The sequence below is a fragment of the Solea senegalensis genome, linkage group LG5 (assembly GCF_019176455.1).
Source record: "Solea senegalensis isolate Sse05_10M linkage group LG5, IFAPA_SoseM_1, whole genome shotgun sequence".
Classification (NCBI taxonomy): domain Eukaryota; kingdom Metazoa; phylum Chordata; class Actinopteri; order Pleuronectiformes; family Soleidae; genus Solea; species Solea senegalensis.
The window spans coordinates 17161445-17177884 of NC_058025.1; the positions used below are offsets into that span (position 1 = coordinate 17161445).

General features: G+C 38.9%; 1 protein-coding gene across 4 annotated transcripts in view; it reads left to right on the forward strand.

Annotated features, from left to right (window-relative positions):
- The first annotated feature begins 17 nt into the window (after positions 1 to 17).
- Positions 18 to 16440, forward strand: part of ksr2 (kinase suppressor of ras 2) — a 94636-nt gene continuing 78213 nt past the window's right edge. For all 4 annotated transcript variants that reach the window (XM_044027063.1, XM_044027061.1, XM_044027062.1 and 1 more), the window contains exons 1-3: positions 18 to 496; positions 9225 to 9365; positions 10219 to 10369. In XM_044027063.1, coding sequence (XP_043882998.1) covers positions 323 to 496; positions 9225 to 9365; positions 10219 to 10369 — 466 coding nt within the window. In that variant the 5' untranslated portion in view covers positions 18 to 322. The remainder of the gene's footprint in view (positions 497 to 9224; positions 9366 to 10218; positions 10370 to 16440) is intronic.

The following is a 16440-nucleotide window of genomic DNA, read 5'->3' on the forward strand; positions in this document are numbered from 1 at the left end:
GGGTGGGGGACACTCAATGGATGCGCTGGTAAACCGTGCAGTCCCGCTCAGCGTCTTCGTGTTGTATTTGGTTTGAGACAGGGACACCTTGATGAAACAGCAGGAACTACGAGGACTGTTGTTGCAATGGAGTCGACTCTCCCACGGCTCAAAGAGCGTCTGTAAACCTACAACATCTCGTTTCATGGCGTTCTGCAGGTCGCTCCGCTCCGTGGACTTCTCCATGATTCTTTTCTGAATCATTTTATATATTTTTTTTCTCCATCTTTTATTTTTTTTTATCTTTTTTTTTAAGCGCAAAGAGGGGAAAGAGGATCAAATTATGAACGAGGAGATGACCAAAAGCGAGGAGCAGCATCTTAGTTTGCAGAAAGCCTTGCAGCAGTGCGAGTTGGTGCAAAATATGATTGACATAAGCATTTCTAGTTTGGAGGGTTTACGGACCAAATGTGCCACATCCAACGACTTGACACAAAAAGAGATACGAACGCTGGAGGTAAGAAGCAGCAGCAGCAGCAGCAGCAGCAGCAGCCTTTGAACAGAATGGCTGAATCTGTGCATATTCATATAAATCATCAGAGAGGGGTTTGCCTGACACCGTCTCTCATTTATTTCTAGGCCACTGTGCATATTTGTCAGTGCATTTTCCAGCGACACTAACGGGTTTTCTGCTCCCACATGCACACACACATGCAAAGGTGTGCATAAAAGTTGCACTGCTATGTCTGTTTTGTGCAGTGCAATAAATCAAGAGGCTACGGGGCTGCAGTGGGCTATTATGGACTTGCGCATTCTGCAGGTGGCGGAGAGCGAGAACATCAGAACATGTGAGGCCTATAGGCAGCCCGTGTGTTTACAATCCATACGCCAACCTGCGCAGCTGACAGTCCTCGCAGCGCATCCGTGCGGAGGCCCTTGCGTAACGCAAACGGAACATATTCCTCGAATTGTTACAAAATATCATTATCCCTTCAATTGGCCCGTGGGTGAATCCGTAATTTGCGTTACGTAATGTCCATAATATCCAAGTGTTGTGTTTGAGATGCGAGACCGTCCGTTTTGAGAGCACTTAAAGCAGTCAACCCACTGACGAGGCGGTTACAGGACACATAAAGATGCCATAAAGTGCGATAAGGTCACTGGAAACTAAAGGCCTGTCACCACGTTTTGGCGATGCCTCAGGAGATGAAAACAAACACCATTAAGTGCAATAGGTTGCCATAAACTCACCACTGAGTATGTCTGTGTGCACACTCAAAGTCTCAGTGGAAATACATCATTGAGATGTTACAGAGAAATAGCAAAGAGAAAAAGTCACGCGAGTATGAAAACTGCAGGAACATAGGCAGACACATTATCATATAAGATATTAACTTATGTTAAAGCTCCAGTGTGTAACTTTGGTTACCAAAACACACGCCAGTTGTCACTCACCCCCCCAATACCAAATATGCAACCCAATGTTAGTTTCAATATTTTACCCCACTAATCTATCGGAGAACCGGGGATAATCCCTTAACCTAAAGATTGCTGACATTCATGGTTCAAATTATGGGGGAGCTAAGTTCCTGAAATAAATAAGAGTAAAATGTATCAATAAGGGTTTTATTCACTTATTCTGTACCAATTTCTGAACATCTGTCAGTGTCTCCACTAATAAACCTAGTGCTATTCCTGTTGTTGCCACCCATGTGTGGCGGCGCTGCACTCAAATCACCGTCATTTTATTGTCGTGTGTGCGCTGCGCTGACGCACACACAGGTGCCTGTTCGCTTGTCGTGGTTGTAGGACAGTAGGAAAATGACAGGAGAGTGATGGTGGTGTGAGGTTTTTTCTTCGTAGTACTCTGCAAATGGCCAAACTAGTTTTCTAGTGTAGCTATGATGCTTCCACTTATTTCCTGTTGTCAGTCGTGAAATAAAAATGCTTCACTCTGTCACCACAGACATGAAAACACAACACGGCTATAGTGAGATACATGGAGAGCTGTCTATCTGGCGTTATCAGTATTACGTGAACTCATTGAACGGTGGTTTGGATATAATGAAAAGTTACAAAATACATCTTTAAGTGCATTGTTTGGGCTTTGAAGGGAAGTTTGTAATTCCAAGGAAGGAGAGACAACTCATGTTATTGTGCTGTCGCTGTAAGCAGGCTACAGTGTGAAGATAGAAGCTCATGTCCTCATACTGTTGTGTAAATTATCAAGGATACTGGGTCATTTGTCAAATAATAATAATTATTATTATTATTATTATTAATAAATTATTGTAAAAAAAAAGTCAAATGAACTGTAATTTAAAACTCATTTATATACATAAACAACAAACACAACTAATTTTAACAATCTGAGGCAAAACATTCCCAACATTTTATTGATATGTTCTAAAACTTTGTTATATTGTCAGTGGAGAAAATGATATCACATTATACACTTTATATTTAAAAGTCATGTATTTATTTATATATATTTTCAGGCTGTACATTAGCAGTAGCATGTTTGTGTTAAAAATAACCTTCTATTGCTTTAATACTCATTCTGACTCAAAGTTACACAAACAGCTGTCCTTAGTGAAGTCATAAAAAGTGGACAGCTCTAAGTACAGGAATGAACTCTCAAGCGGAGACATGTCTTGCTATATCTGGACTATGCAAATGCATAGAGACCCCCAAGCCACCAGGGGTCCCCCAAGATGCATTTTCAGCCTCATGAGTAGAATTAAGTTGACCTGTAAAATGACCTGGGGTTGGTGTGTTACATGTAAGGTCCCTTACCAACTCCAGTATTAGTATTATTCTTACTTTTGTTTTACTCTTATTAATAGCCTAACTTATTCTCTGTTGATCTGGGGCTTGGCCCACTTGATGTATTTATTTAGTTCATGATTGTGTGTGTGTGGGTTTCCTCCCACAGTCCAAAAACATGCAGATTTGGGGATTAGGCAAATTGGACACTCTATATTGATTGTTGGTTGGTTGTTTGTCTCTATGTGGACCTGTGATGGACTGGCGACCTGTCCAGGGTGTACCTCTACCTTTCATCTCATGTCAGCTGGGATTGGCACCAGCGCCCCCCATGACCCTCATGTGAAGCAGAAAGTGGTAGAAGATGGACGGATGGATTATTGTGTTGCTGTGAGATGTACAGAGTGTGTCGTTTTCCTTATATTGCCATTTTTATTTATCAGTGTAACTTGGTTGAGTGGCTTAACTGAAGAAGTTTAATTTTAATATGAGAGGTGATCATGACTAGTTTGACACATTCTTTTTATGTGTTTTTGGGCCACATTAACAAAACATCTATTCATCTGACATGCTGATGAGTATTCTTATATTCGTCTGATGTCTGTTATGTTTTTGAATGGATACAATATTATATCACTGACTTACTTAACTCCTGCTGTTCTCACACCTCTGCACTTGTCAACAAACAACAAAAATATAACAGCATTTGGCCTTCGAGAATGGAAATAACACACACACTATGTTGTGGTGTTCTGATCATTGGAGACACATTTTCAGTACAGATGTAAATATCGCAGTCAAAGAACACTCTGGTAGAGTGTGGAGGGATTTACATTAAAAAGAGAGGACAGTTAATCAAAGCTGTTTTAAGCTATTCACACCTCAATGAGCTGTTTGTACCTGATGTGATTCTGCTCAGTTGAATGCAGCAAATCTTATGGGATGTTGTTTTCTTTGTTGTCAAAATGTGGGGAAATCTATCTTCAGTTTCTACATAGTATCTCTCATACAGTATATACTAATCTAAAGTGTGTTTCCATGGATTCACATGAACTTGTATTTGCCAACAACAGCAGCAGCAGCGGGACATAGACCATATCTAGGTTTTAAAACTGTTATGTTTCATTAGGGTTTTTTTTAAGGCATTTTGGGGCAGAATAACAACATCTGACTCATTACCTCAAAAATGATTTGAAAGAATGGCAAATCAGACACAGCAGGATCCTAGCATTAATTTAAAGCCATTTACCGACCTCTTGATAATGTGCAGTAAGTCAAATATTCACTTTATATTCCCTTATAGCAGAGGTGTCAAACTTGCGACCCCCAAATCAACTTCCTGTGGCCCACCACATAATATCAAGTTGCAATGAATTATTTCTATGTATCGTTCTAAATCGAAGCAAATCATTTTATTTTGAAATTCTGTGAAATATCGCCATACATATCATAATTTTAATATATCATGATGATGTATATCATGATCAGGATTTTTTTAGAGCTCATATCACCCATCTTTAAGGAACATTTGCTTTTTCTCATAAAGTGACTTTTTTTTTTTCACTTGACCGGCCCCTTACTGACCAAACAAAGACACTCAGTGGGCCCCAGGTCATTTTGAGTTTGAGACCCCTGTCTTATTGAATTGTTGTCTTATTCACTTCACTTTTTAGTTGCCGTATTGTCTGCGTAGCTCTTGTTTGGTCCTGGGCAGGTGAAGTAGTGCACGACAACTTAATCGAGGTTGTTCTTCTGAAAACAGATTCCTTCCACAGACGTAAATGATGATGATAAAACAGTCACAATTATGATAAATATGAGATTAATCATTTCAGAACTGTGTCAAATTTCACATCTTCTGTGCCCCTTATGGTCCAGTGTTGCTTTGCATGAGAGCTAGAAGATAAAACAATAACAAAAATCATTGTAATATAATAATATAAAATATAATATAAAAGTGCTTGTTGTTTAATGCCCACTAAGAAGATTTTTTTCCAAAGTTCACTCAGAAACAAAGTCAGTCTTTAACTATTTGACATTCAACATAACTAGTGCAGTTGTTTAATTTCAGCATTTGTTACATCCAAACGGTGAACCATATATTTAAATGCATAGAAATCTGATAATGTATTGATAATTTAACTACTGGGAGTCGTATCCTTCTCGTGTTGTCCTTGTGACTGATTTGAACAGAATAAACTTAAACTTGCAAATAGTGCTACTCTCCACAGTGCTAATAATTGGCCACAGTGTCATTAATAAGTTTGTGCCCTCCAGACAAAATATTAGCAACACCAACATGAATCCAGGTCAGAGTGAGATATTTTGGTATTCATACACTCACTGGTGTGGGCTGCACTCCCTCTGTTGTTTAATTTAGGCTACAAACTCTTAAATATAAAATACTTTATAAATATCTGTGACCGATCTGAGTATGACTCGTGCTACACTGCAGAAGCCGAGTCTGAGCGGAGCTGCATATGTCTGTTATGTGTGTTTAATTTGGTGAAACATCTCTCTGTGTGGAAATATAATGCTAATCAGACGGGGACCAACTATTTCAAATGCATGAGAAAAGAGAAAAACACTTGTGACTGTTCATTCAGAAGTGTAATAATACGTTTGGCCTTTCATGGGCTCCAGTCCTCTTATTGCCCCAACAGCAAATAAGTTATCCACCCGGGGTTTTGTTGAGGGTCACGATGACGTCATTCGCACGCAAAGTCACCCTCGTTAAGCTGCGCTGATCTTCATGGAGTGTGGTGTGTTTGGGTGACATCGATGCTTTGCCTCCCTGTCATTAACTTTAAGGACCCAGATTGTGCCTCAGACATAATCAGTCGGAGGCTTTGAGTGCTGACCTTGCTTTAGCCAACAGCTTTGCCAAGAATAGCAGCCTATATCATTACCTGAAAGTGGTGTTGATACTGGTTCCCATTAATATGATTATGCATTGACGGTGGTGTCCCTTGGATACAATAGAGTGATCCACGCACATGATGGATGATCTCCTTTATTCAGGCTTGTGGACACATACGGGCACACGAGAGAGCATGACACCTTTGTCTGGAAATAGAAATCTGAGCCGCTTAAAACAAGTGTAGCTGTTAATATTGAAGTCTATGAAATAGGTCGTGATGACTATGTAGACAGAAAGTGTTGCATAAGCATATTTGGGTTGTTGTTGTTTTTTACTCGGAGTGCTTGTTTATGTTTAGACAAACTAAGCCATCATTTCACTGTAGCAGAGAGTTCAGTGTAACTGTGAGAAGTGTGTTTGAGCAAACATTATATACAGTATGTTGTTCTCAGATTCAGATTTAACAACCATTTGTGGCTGCAGAGGGTTTTGTTGCTAAGGAAAAGTTCAAACCTTACTTTAATACACACACGGGCAACATAAGGCCCTGGGGCAACATGTGGCCCGCAAACCAGTTTCATCCGGCCCGCGACGTCCTCACAGGTTACCTCAAGTTGACTCTTGCTGATTTGATTTTGGTTCAAAATCTGATATGGAGACACATGAAGAGACAATGTTCAGGATCTGTGGAGCACTATACAAAGTGACTGCAACTACAGACTACACATCAGTTTTGCTCCATCACATTAATAGCATTAGTAACACACAACCACTTTTACTTTTATATATTCACAGGAAATTAATTATATCAGTCAGGTAACGTGTCATGTTTTGTATGTATTTTTACAGTATTTTATTTTTGAAATGTAAATGGTACGCATGTTGTATATAAATATGGATTATTTCTTGAAAAACTTGTACTTGTGGCCCTTCGCTTGCTTCATTTATGTCAGTGTGGCCCATCCCTGCTATGTACAGTTGGATTTCTAGTCATATTATTCAAGTCACAAATCTTTACCTTGTAAGTTGTGACATTGATCTTGTGAGCAATCTATTAATCTATTACAATCTATTAATCTGTCTGTTTGATCCATACAATGTCATAAAATGCTGATCATCATTTTTCAGATCTGTAAATGATGTTCTCAAATGTCTTGTTATTGATGTTGATCTGGTTCACACTCACTGTGAACCAGACCAATCAAGTTAATGAAAGTGCATTTGGCACTTATCTGTACCAGATCTTCAAGAGATTGTTTGTACACATGTACTATCTCTTCCCTGTTTATTTTCTTACATAAAACCAGTTTTATTGATAAATTATAATTGTAGATCAGAAGGCCGAATTTCATACGTTGGTTTGCCTTTCCATGAACTTGTGTCAAACTCATAACCTTGAGCTTCACCGAAAATGCTGGACATTTGACATGCCGTGAAATGACCAGACTTAAATTTCAGATAAAGCTGCCATGGAAGCTCAAGTGTGCCGTACTAAGTGTTCCAGTTTATCTGGATTATCTGTAGCAGCAGTGAGGAGTTCAGTTCAGTTGATGTCTCAAATGGGAATGACGCCATATGCTCTTCCATTTCTGTGTTCTGCTTGTCAGCATGTTCGGAACTATGCTGGTTTTGTCGTGTAAACGTGATTTTGTTGTTAATCACATTCAAATGGATGCAAATAATTATTTTTGACATTCATTATGAAGATACAAATACAGTGTTGCAGGTGAATGCTATTTTGTACTGTTACTTAAGTAAAAGTCTTAAAGTATATGACCTTTACTGTACTTAAGTTTCAAACGTAATTTTCTGACATAAAATGTACTTGAATTTTAGAAGTAAAAGTTAAATTATTAAAAAAGCGAGCAGGGGATTTAGCAATGGTAGTTCAGTGGTAGAGCGAGTTGTCCTTCCACTGCAAGGTTGTGGGTTCAATTCCTGGCCCTGCTAGTCTATATGTGTCTTTGAGCAAAACACTTAACCCCATGTTGAAGTGTCTGAATGGCTAATCTGTAGTGTAAAGCATCTCATCAAGACTGGACAAGTGCTCTATAAATACAGACCATTACCATCTCTTCTTCTTCTGATTTTATTTGGTAGTAATGAGTAACAAAGACAGTTAGGGGAAAGTCGCCAGAAATACAAATAACAAAGTAAAGTACAGATATGTGACTCTAAAAACTGTCATGCATTTTAACTACTCCTTCAAGTACACATGTCCAAAGTAGTCACTCACTTTTTTTTAAGTTTTTAACGCTGTAGCAAGGGAGTGAAAGTTTTGTCTTGCCAGCTTTAGGATGGAGATGATCAGCAGCTGCAGTTATTCGTGCCACATTGATCTTACAAAATTCTTAGTTGTTTTATTTCAAAGTAGAGGGATTCCCTTTTCTCTTTCCCTCTACTGTATTTGTTCAACATTCAGCTGATGAGCGTCTACCACTTGTAACATCTCTTTTAATATGTTTATCGCACAAAACATGTGAATTGGCAAGGTTGATGTATTGTAAGACTGGGTAACACAGTACAATCGCATCAGAAGGTCACTGGTTCTAATCTTGAGAGTTTGCATGTTCTCCCTGTTTTCTCTGAGTATTCCAGCTTCCTCCCACAGTCCACGGACATGTGGACATTTGCTGTATGTCTTCCGTCTTTTTGATAACAACTGAAACATGTTGTAGTGCACACATTTAGCCAGGTGTGTTTCTCTGCAGGTGTGGAATGAGCAGTCGCCTGATCAGACAGAGAAACAAATGTTTAAAACAATCAAAGCAGATTTTACATTAACAACTTTACATAAACCGAATGAGATATTCACACAAGCTATTTTCTTCAATGAAAATTAAAGAAAAAAAATTGTATAACTATTTTAGAGGAAAGGTACTTTGCTAATTTCATTTTAGTGGTTGAACACTACACTATGTAGTTAATGTCATTAAGTTTAAATCAGAATAATATTCCCATTGCTTACAAATGTATTCAATGTATATTTTATGTATATTTATTTAACTTTTATTTTACTAGGAAGTCACTTGGACATTTGAATCTTTTTAACAAGTATGACCTCGACATAGTCAATGCACATCTTTGGATGTAGCTTTGAGCCAATAACCACTGAGCAGCCCCACTGGAATAAACAGGTGTTAAGTGATCTTAGTTGCGACTGTTGCATTTATTTCCCCTGTAGTGAGTTTTCAGTCTGTCTGGGGGATTCCTGTAGCTGTTTAATCAGTGAAAGTTTCTAACTGTTTACTGCTGCTGACTGCAGACGTTTGTCATTAAAGAGATTAAGGTGCTATGACACATGCCACACAAAACTGACATTAATGCTTCTTTGCAGTATGCACCCTTCTGTCCTTTTTATTTACACACTCAATCTTGTCTGATCAAAATTCTTTAGGTCCAGTAAACAATGGGGGGGGGGTTATTTTGTGTCAGAATACTGAAATACTGAAACAGTTCACACCCCCAAAATGAAATGGGTCATCCTGAGTCTATTTCTGTTTTCACGGTTTGATATTTGTTTTTACTTAGTGGACAAACTAGCAATGACATGTAAATATTTACACTGATAACAAGTGATTTTTTTTTTTTCCTTCTCTCTGTCACCCTCTCCTCCCAGGGGAAGTTGGTGAAGTACTTCAGCCGCCAGCTGTCATGTAAGTGCAAAGTGGCCTTAGAGGAGCGCAGTGCTGAGCTGGAGGACTTCCCTCGCCTCGGACACTGGTTCCGCATTGTCAACTTGAGGAAAGAGGTCACACAGGTACGATTTTTTCTGAAAGACAACAAAGTACAATAGTATGAAGTAAGTAGGAACACACAAAAAGACTATGACAACAAATAAACAGTACAAACAGTACACATTTAAAAGTACGTAAATGCGTTAATATAACGTGTTTAACAACACCAGCTTTTGACGTAACAGAGTTTTTTGTTTTTTCTATCTAAAAATACATCCATCCTATTATAGTTTCCCTCACAATATGATGTGATTACATAAGAAATCATGTGTAACTGATATGGAATTGAGATTTGGAAAAGAGGCAAATAATAATAAAAAAGACAACTGAATGAAAATAATATCAGCAAAAGGTGGAGGTGCCAGTGTCCCATACAAGCACAGCTACAGTATATGTTGGAGCAATAGCCACGAGAAGGACTCTGAAAAAGAGAGCAGATAAATGGAATTCAGCCATCATTTGTTCCAGTGTTAATACCTTTTCCGCAGCCTGACATGTCTCTTACTTTGGACTATATTTTCTATAGTTTTCTGAATCTGAAAAAGTAGTATTAGCTATAGAAAATGTCCCATGATGAATGCTGGTTTCAAAGAATCCAACAGTTTTTTCCTGACATCCAAGTAAAAATATTTTTAAAATGTCCATAAAATGGTGTCCTAGCATCCTCAAATACCATGGTTGCTCCACACACTGTTATAAAAATATTTATTTTTGGTTTCACTGGCACAGATGAGCAAAGGAAAACAGAAAATATTCATTATAAAAACTAGTTGGTGATTATTCATTCAATGCATGCAGCTATAGTCCATACAATAATTCATTCCTGAAATGTTTCTTATTTCTGTTTGTTTATGTTTATGTGTGTGTGTTTTGCAGGAGATGAGTGCAGGTGAAGTGACCCTGGAGGGCCTGCTTGAGATGAGTGAGAAGCAGGTGTGTGAGCTGCTGCAGAAATTTGGTGCCAATGAAGAAGAGTGTGCTCGACTCAACGCCTCCCTGTCCTGCCTCAGAAAGGCCCACCAGCTTGGTAAGTGTCCACACGCGCACACACAGAGTGAGGACACTCATTGATATAATGCATTCTCTTGCCCCTTACCCTAACCTTAACCATCACCTTAACGTCTCGTCTCGAATCGACTGCATTTTTACTCGGTCTTGTCTCGGTCTCGGACAAAGCGGACTCGGGATTTTATTTCAAGACCGGTCAAGACCACAACTGTGGGGATATCAATAAATTGCCTGTGCATTTTTGGATGAACTTGTTAATATCATTCCTGTGATTTTGCGTAAATCGTATTGCTTCGGGTAAAACCAATAACTTGACTCATTTATCATTTGAAATTTTGAAATTTAACGACTGTAACCCCTCCCGCCCCCTTTCACACGCCCTCCACAAAAGTGCATGTAAGTCAGCCAACTCATCTATAATAAAATTTGGTTACCTGAACCACAAAGACTTTTTGGGCATAAATACCTCCAAAAGAAAACACAGCGCAACGTGTAAATTCTGCAAAGTGACGCTAACGGTCTTGGTCTTGTCTCGGTCTTGATACACTGTGGTCTTGGTCTCGACTACAACACTAGGTACAACACAAAAAAATCCCTAAAGTCCAGTACCATTACTTCTCCAACTGTGTTTGAACATAAAATATATTTTAAATATGTTTATTTTACATCAGATATGTGTAAATATACCAGATTTCTTGGGATGTTTTTCGCTGATTAGAGCTTAAATCAACAGTCAGACTTCGAGGGGCAGGAGAACTGTGATTCAGGACTTTGAACTGTAGAGGGCAGCGTTTAGCCTCTTGGTGTACAAAGTCATCTCCTCCCTCAGCTGCACTTTTCACATGATCCAGATCCTGAATTGAGACTCTGGTACAGTGTGATGACCAGCCAAAATACACACACGCACACGCACACACACACACACATTTTCACACTGCTCTTCTTTTAAGGATATATATTGACTTCCATTGACTTGGACAGCCTAAATTATTCCTAATTTTAACCTAATCTTAGCCCTGAACTGAACCAGTTCCTCAGGACTACTGGTCCTAGAGAGAGAGTGAGAGAGAGTGAGAGAGAGTGAGAGAGAGTGAGTGAGAGAGGGACTGTCTGGGATTGACAGAACATGTAGTAAGTTGCTTTTCAGACGTAATATGTGATGTGATGTTTAACCATTAGTGCTCACAGATCTGTGAGTAAATTGTGGGAATAATACACAACTCCTTAGGACATCCTCGTTGTGTGTTTATAGGTCACATATTCAGGCTTACAAAATGCATTTTTTTGGTCAAAGTTATGACACATTTTATATCAAATTCTTAGTAGTGATATAAAGTAGCAAACATTGTGCAGAAGTCTTAAAATAGGCATACGTTTTTCTTTTTTTTGTTCATAAATACGAGCCAAGCGGACTTTGAACTGTGACATATTTCCAAATGTCACTAATTCAATCCAATTTTAAAAGTTTTGTGTACTTTTTGCTCGGTGATGTTTTTTTTTTATCAAATTGTCTAGGTTGTGCTGAAAAAGGATATAAAAACACTCTATATTACACATTCTTATACTTACATTTAAACATAGCAATAGAAAAAGGCAGCCCAACTGCTCTGTGTTCTAATGTTTTTAATGTGTAAATCAAAGGAACAAGATGTCTGGTACTAAATACAGGAGCATTTTTGAGGTAGAACCATCATGAGTATTTATTTTTTTGTAATTATGTTTGTTATCTTCCAGCCCACTGTTGGTTTTACTTCTTTATACTCACCTTAAAACTCCTCCCACAGTCCAAAACATGGTTGTTGATGTCTGTGTGTTGGCCCTGTGATGGACTGTCCAGTGTACCCGCCTCTTACCCTGTGTCAGCTGAGATTGGCCTCAGCAGCCCTGCAGCCCTCATGTGCAGGATAAATTGAATAGACTGAGAATTAATAATGTAATCAACAAGCCCACCATAAGTAAAATTGTTTGTCTTCAGGTTAATGTGTTTATGCCAGTGCCACAGCAAGTGGCAAAAAAACCCCAATCTGTGTTTGAAGTATAAAGTCATTTATAATCCAGTTATAATTTATAGATTATAAAAGAATTTGACCAGAACATCACAGCAGGTCTGTAGAGTTTTCACTTCTGAAAACGGTGTCTATAGCCGACAGCAGTTGGTGCTGTATCTATTATATTTGCTCATATTCAGTCCTCTCTGCCCCTGGTCTTAAAAAACTCAAAATCAAACTGCATCACAATTTCTTCTCAGGAATAAAACGTAATATTTCTACAACACACGTTTCGAGCTAAAGCTATCATGGAGGGACAGATTAAATTTTATCACCATTAATCATCATCATCATAGCAATGAGTAGATGGAGCTCGGAGATACTGGGCTGTTATTTCAAGAGTCTTGTGTCTCAGTGATGTTATCAAAGATATCCTCCATGTCTCACATGGAAATCAACTCATCAACAAGTGTTTGTCTTGAATAATATTTTATGTTTATGAATGTTGAATACTACACATAGCGTATTCCTTATAACTCACATGTCAACACATTGTCTTCAAAGAGATATAAAGATATAAAGTTATAAAATGACCATGAAGTCAATAGAGATTAAGGAAACATTTTAAATTGAAATACTTGCCTCACATATCAATGGTGCAGTTCATGCGTTCACAATTTAACGTTTAATTTATAGCCTGCAAATTCTGTCTATATTTATTTGACAGTCTGTCTTTCACTTCATGCAAAATTGACTCCCCAAAGTACCTGGGATTCTTAAATCCATGAAGTTTGTTATGTCATACTACACCGATGCTGGACCAGTGCCATTAGGGGTCATCTGAGAGCTCAATGACTTTCTGCCCCCTCCTTTTTGGCTTTATACATCAGTAGAAAACTGTTGAGAATAATAATTAAAAAAAAAAAACAATGAGATGCATGTGCCTGTAGGGCTATAGGGCTTTTGGTGCTTGTTGAAATATTTAACACATGTTTAGAAAAGTTTCCTCACTTCCTCTCCTCTCCTCTCCTCTGTACTACTCAACAGTTCCAAAGTTACACACCAGGTGGCGTTACAGACCGTAGCTTGTTTTCAGCAGTGCAGATAAATTAGAGGGTTTGCAATGACACCAAATGACCAAAAGGAGGCAGTAGAGCTTCATTGAAAGTGTTGTAACCTTTTGCAGTGCACACATGCACACTCACACGCACTCACACACACACGCGCACACACACACACAGATGTCCTTTCAGACAAAGGGCTCCACTGCATTATTAAGCAAATTTACTTGATGAATAGTTTTTCTTCACTGTGTCCTCATCAAAACAGTGCTTTATTTACATACTGTTTGAGCAGAGGAGGTTTAATTTGTTTTTTCTTCAAAGTTTTTTTTTTTTCATTTTTCTTTTTTTTTATAATAATGAGAAATAATTCAGATGTCAGTGCCAAACAGGTCTTTCTTTTCCACAAGCAGCGTCAAAACATGTTCTTTTTTGTAGGTCTACAGGTACCCAGCTGTCCTTCTGGTACCTCATCTCACACCTCTTTGTTATTCCCTGTGCTCATTTGTCAGTCTGTCTGTGAGAATTGCCTAACCCACTGCTTCTACATAAACGTCCTCCCTATCTTTCTGTCTCAGAGACGGAGGCAGGTAATGCCTTGAATGACACACACACACACACACATACACAGTCCATCAGACCATCCCAGTCGCTTATGCCTCAGTCCAGCTGGGTTCAGACCAGACAGGCTTCAGGTGTTTCTGGAGACCAGCTCAATTTCTTTGTCACTGTGCAGGACTTTGGGTGTTTTCTTTTAGACTCAGTGAGGACAGAGCCAAATTTGAATTCCCCCCCTCATCAAAATATTGATTGTTCAATCTGCCTCCACAATCTGCCGCTTGAATGTGACATTATCAGAGGGGCAAGGACGATATCTACGACAGAACTAAATGACCGTTGGGTGTGGAAAAGCCTTAGTTCATTCAACAGTCAAAGGTAACAACCTATGAAACTGAGATAACAGGTTTGGATATTTAGGTTTTATTGGGTTGAGTTTGTGGAACCAATCTGTACAATTTCATTTGCCAAAACCAAAATCTATTTCAAAAAGGACAAGAGAATCCAACTCTACCCAAACAAATATATGGGTGTTTTTTACTAATTTCCAGAGGCAAATGTGTTATTTGATCATCAGACAGTGGATCTGACATTCGTGTCTCATTCCCTCAATAAAAGAGTAATTTGGGATCGAAAAACCTGAATACAATTGACAAAAAGTCGACGTGAAAGTCACTTCCTTCAGAGAAAATAAAAGCCCCACACTGCTCTTCACTGTTTCTGTCAATTGACAAGTGTTGTAAATGAGTAAAAGATCTGAAAGAAAATAATGAAATAAATTGGTCCAACTGTGTAATAGAATGTGAAGTAAACAAACACAGCAGCATCATAATGATTTTAAGTTTATTCTTCATTTATTCTTCAAAAGATGGGGGAAGCAGACCTTTAATAAATGACCTGTTATTGTGTTGTGTATGAGGCTCAGTCAGACCAACCTATGTGACATTGTAAGTATAAAGAGAAGTCTGTCATTTCAGATATGGCATTTGTCACTTGACAATGTCTTAAGTGCTTCAGCCAAATATTTTCAATTTGAGTAAAGTATGTGCCCTTTAACAGAGCTGTTTCTTAGATTCTTCTTTTTAAGAGCTAAATCATCTCTCAGAGTGACAGCTCTTTCTAGTGTCTGTCTTCCTGGAGCTTTCAGCTTCATCTCACGTTCTTCACAGGTTGGAGTTTGCTCAGTTGTCATGGAAATAGCTCTGCTGTCATCACTTCACCGAGGGGCGGAAGTTTGGTCACCTAATAAAAAGTGACAGCAAACAGAGGAGATTACCCCAGTCTCTGTTGTTTCTGGATGTCCTCCTTTATCTTTTCACATAGGCTGCTCAACTATTAGAGTTAACATAGAATTCATTTCATTGAACTGTAGGTAAAATGACCAAACGCTTATTAAGTTAATATAAGTTTTATTTTTTTGTCATATATTATACAATGTAAAGCATCAAGATGGACCAATTGAACTTTACTGAGATGGTCATGAATGCAAAGCTTCCTGTATGTACTTGAATTTAACCTGAATATTGGAGTTTTAATTGATGCCAGTGGCAGAACTCCATCTTTCCATTATCTACACTACATATCCTTTTAGTTTTGTTGGGATAGCTGGCAGCTGACAGTGGGCCAGAGACACATAGACAAACAAACATTTACACTTTCGTTCACACCTATGGAAAATGACCCCTTCCCCAATCATCATGTTTTTGGACTGTGAGAGGAAGCTGGAGCACCTGGAGAAAGCCCACGGCAACACTCCTAACCACTGGTACCACCTACCCTGAATCTGATTGTTATTGTAGACCGAGAAGGTGTTAAATGTCATTTAGGTACATTTAACTCCCAACAGCCTGTGAACAACCTCTTTTTCCCCCGGCCTCCTCCTCATTGTTTCTCTTCCTCTTCTTGCTTCTGCCTCTTTGCCCGTCGTCTCCTACCGTAGCTACTCCCCTCCCTCGCTCTGGCTCTCCAAAGGCAGGGTCTTGCCACACAGAGCCACTAATGGGCTCTCTAACAGGGGGGGCCGACTGGGAGGTGTGTGAATACGTGAAAATAACATCTCCACCGCTGCACCGCCGCGCTACCTCGCAGAATGTGAAGTGGTACTTTCAGTCTAGTGAAAAACACGGTGTGCGGCAACGTTCTTCATATTCGTACCCAGATGGAGCTCGGAGAGCAAGATGTGTCATAGTTCTGAAAACATCACCACACATACACATCTGTGTGTGTGTGTGTGTGTGTGTGTCGGCTGGATTCTGTTCCAGCTACCGAATAATTGCATGTGTTTTTAATGGGGTTACACAGCCCCATGAGAGCATTTAACACTCCAAAAAAGAAGTCCCGAGTGTCTGTGGAGGTTGTTTCAAAGGTACGCTGTAGTCAACCATCATGAATGAAAGCAGAATGAAGGATTTAAAGATTTATGTACTTGCCAAACGAAAAAAAAATTTGTTGCTCCGGTTTATGAGTCATCAGGAATTATGTTT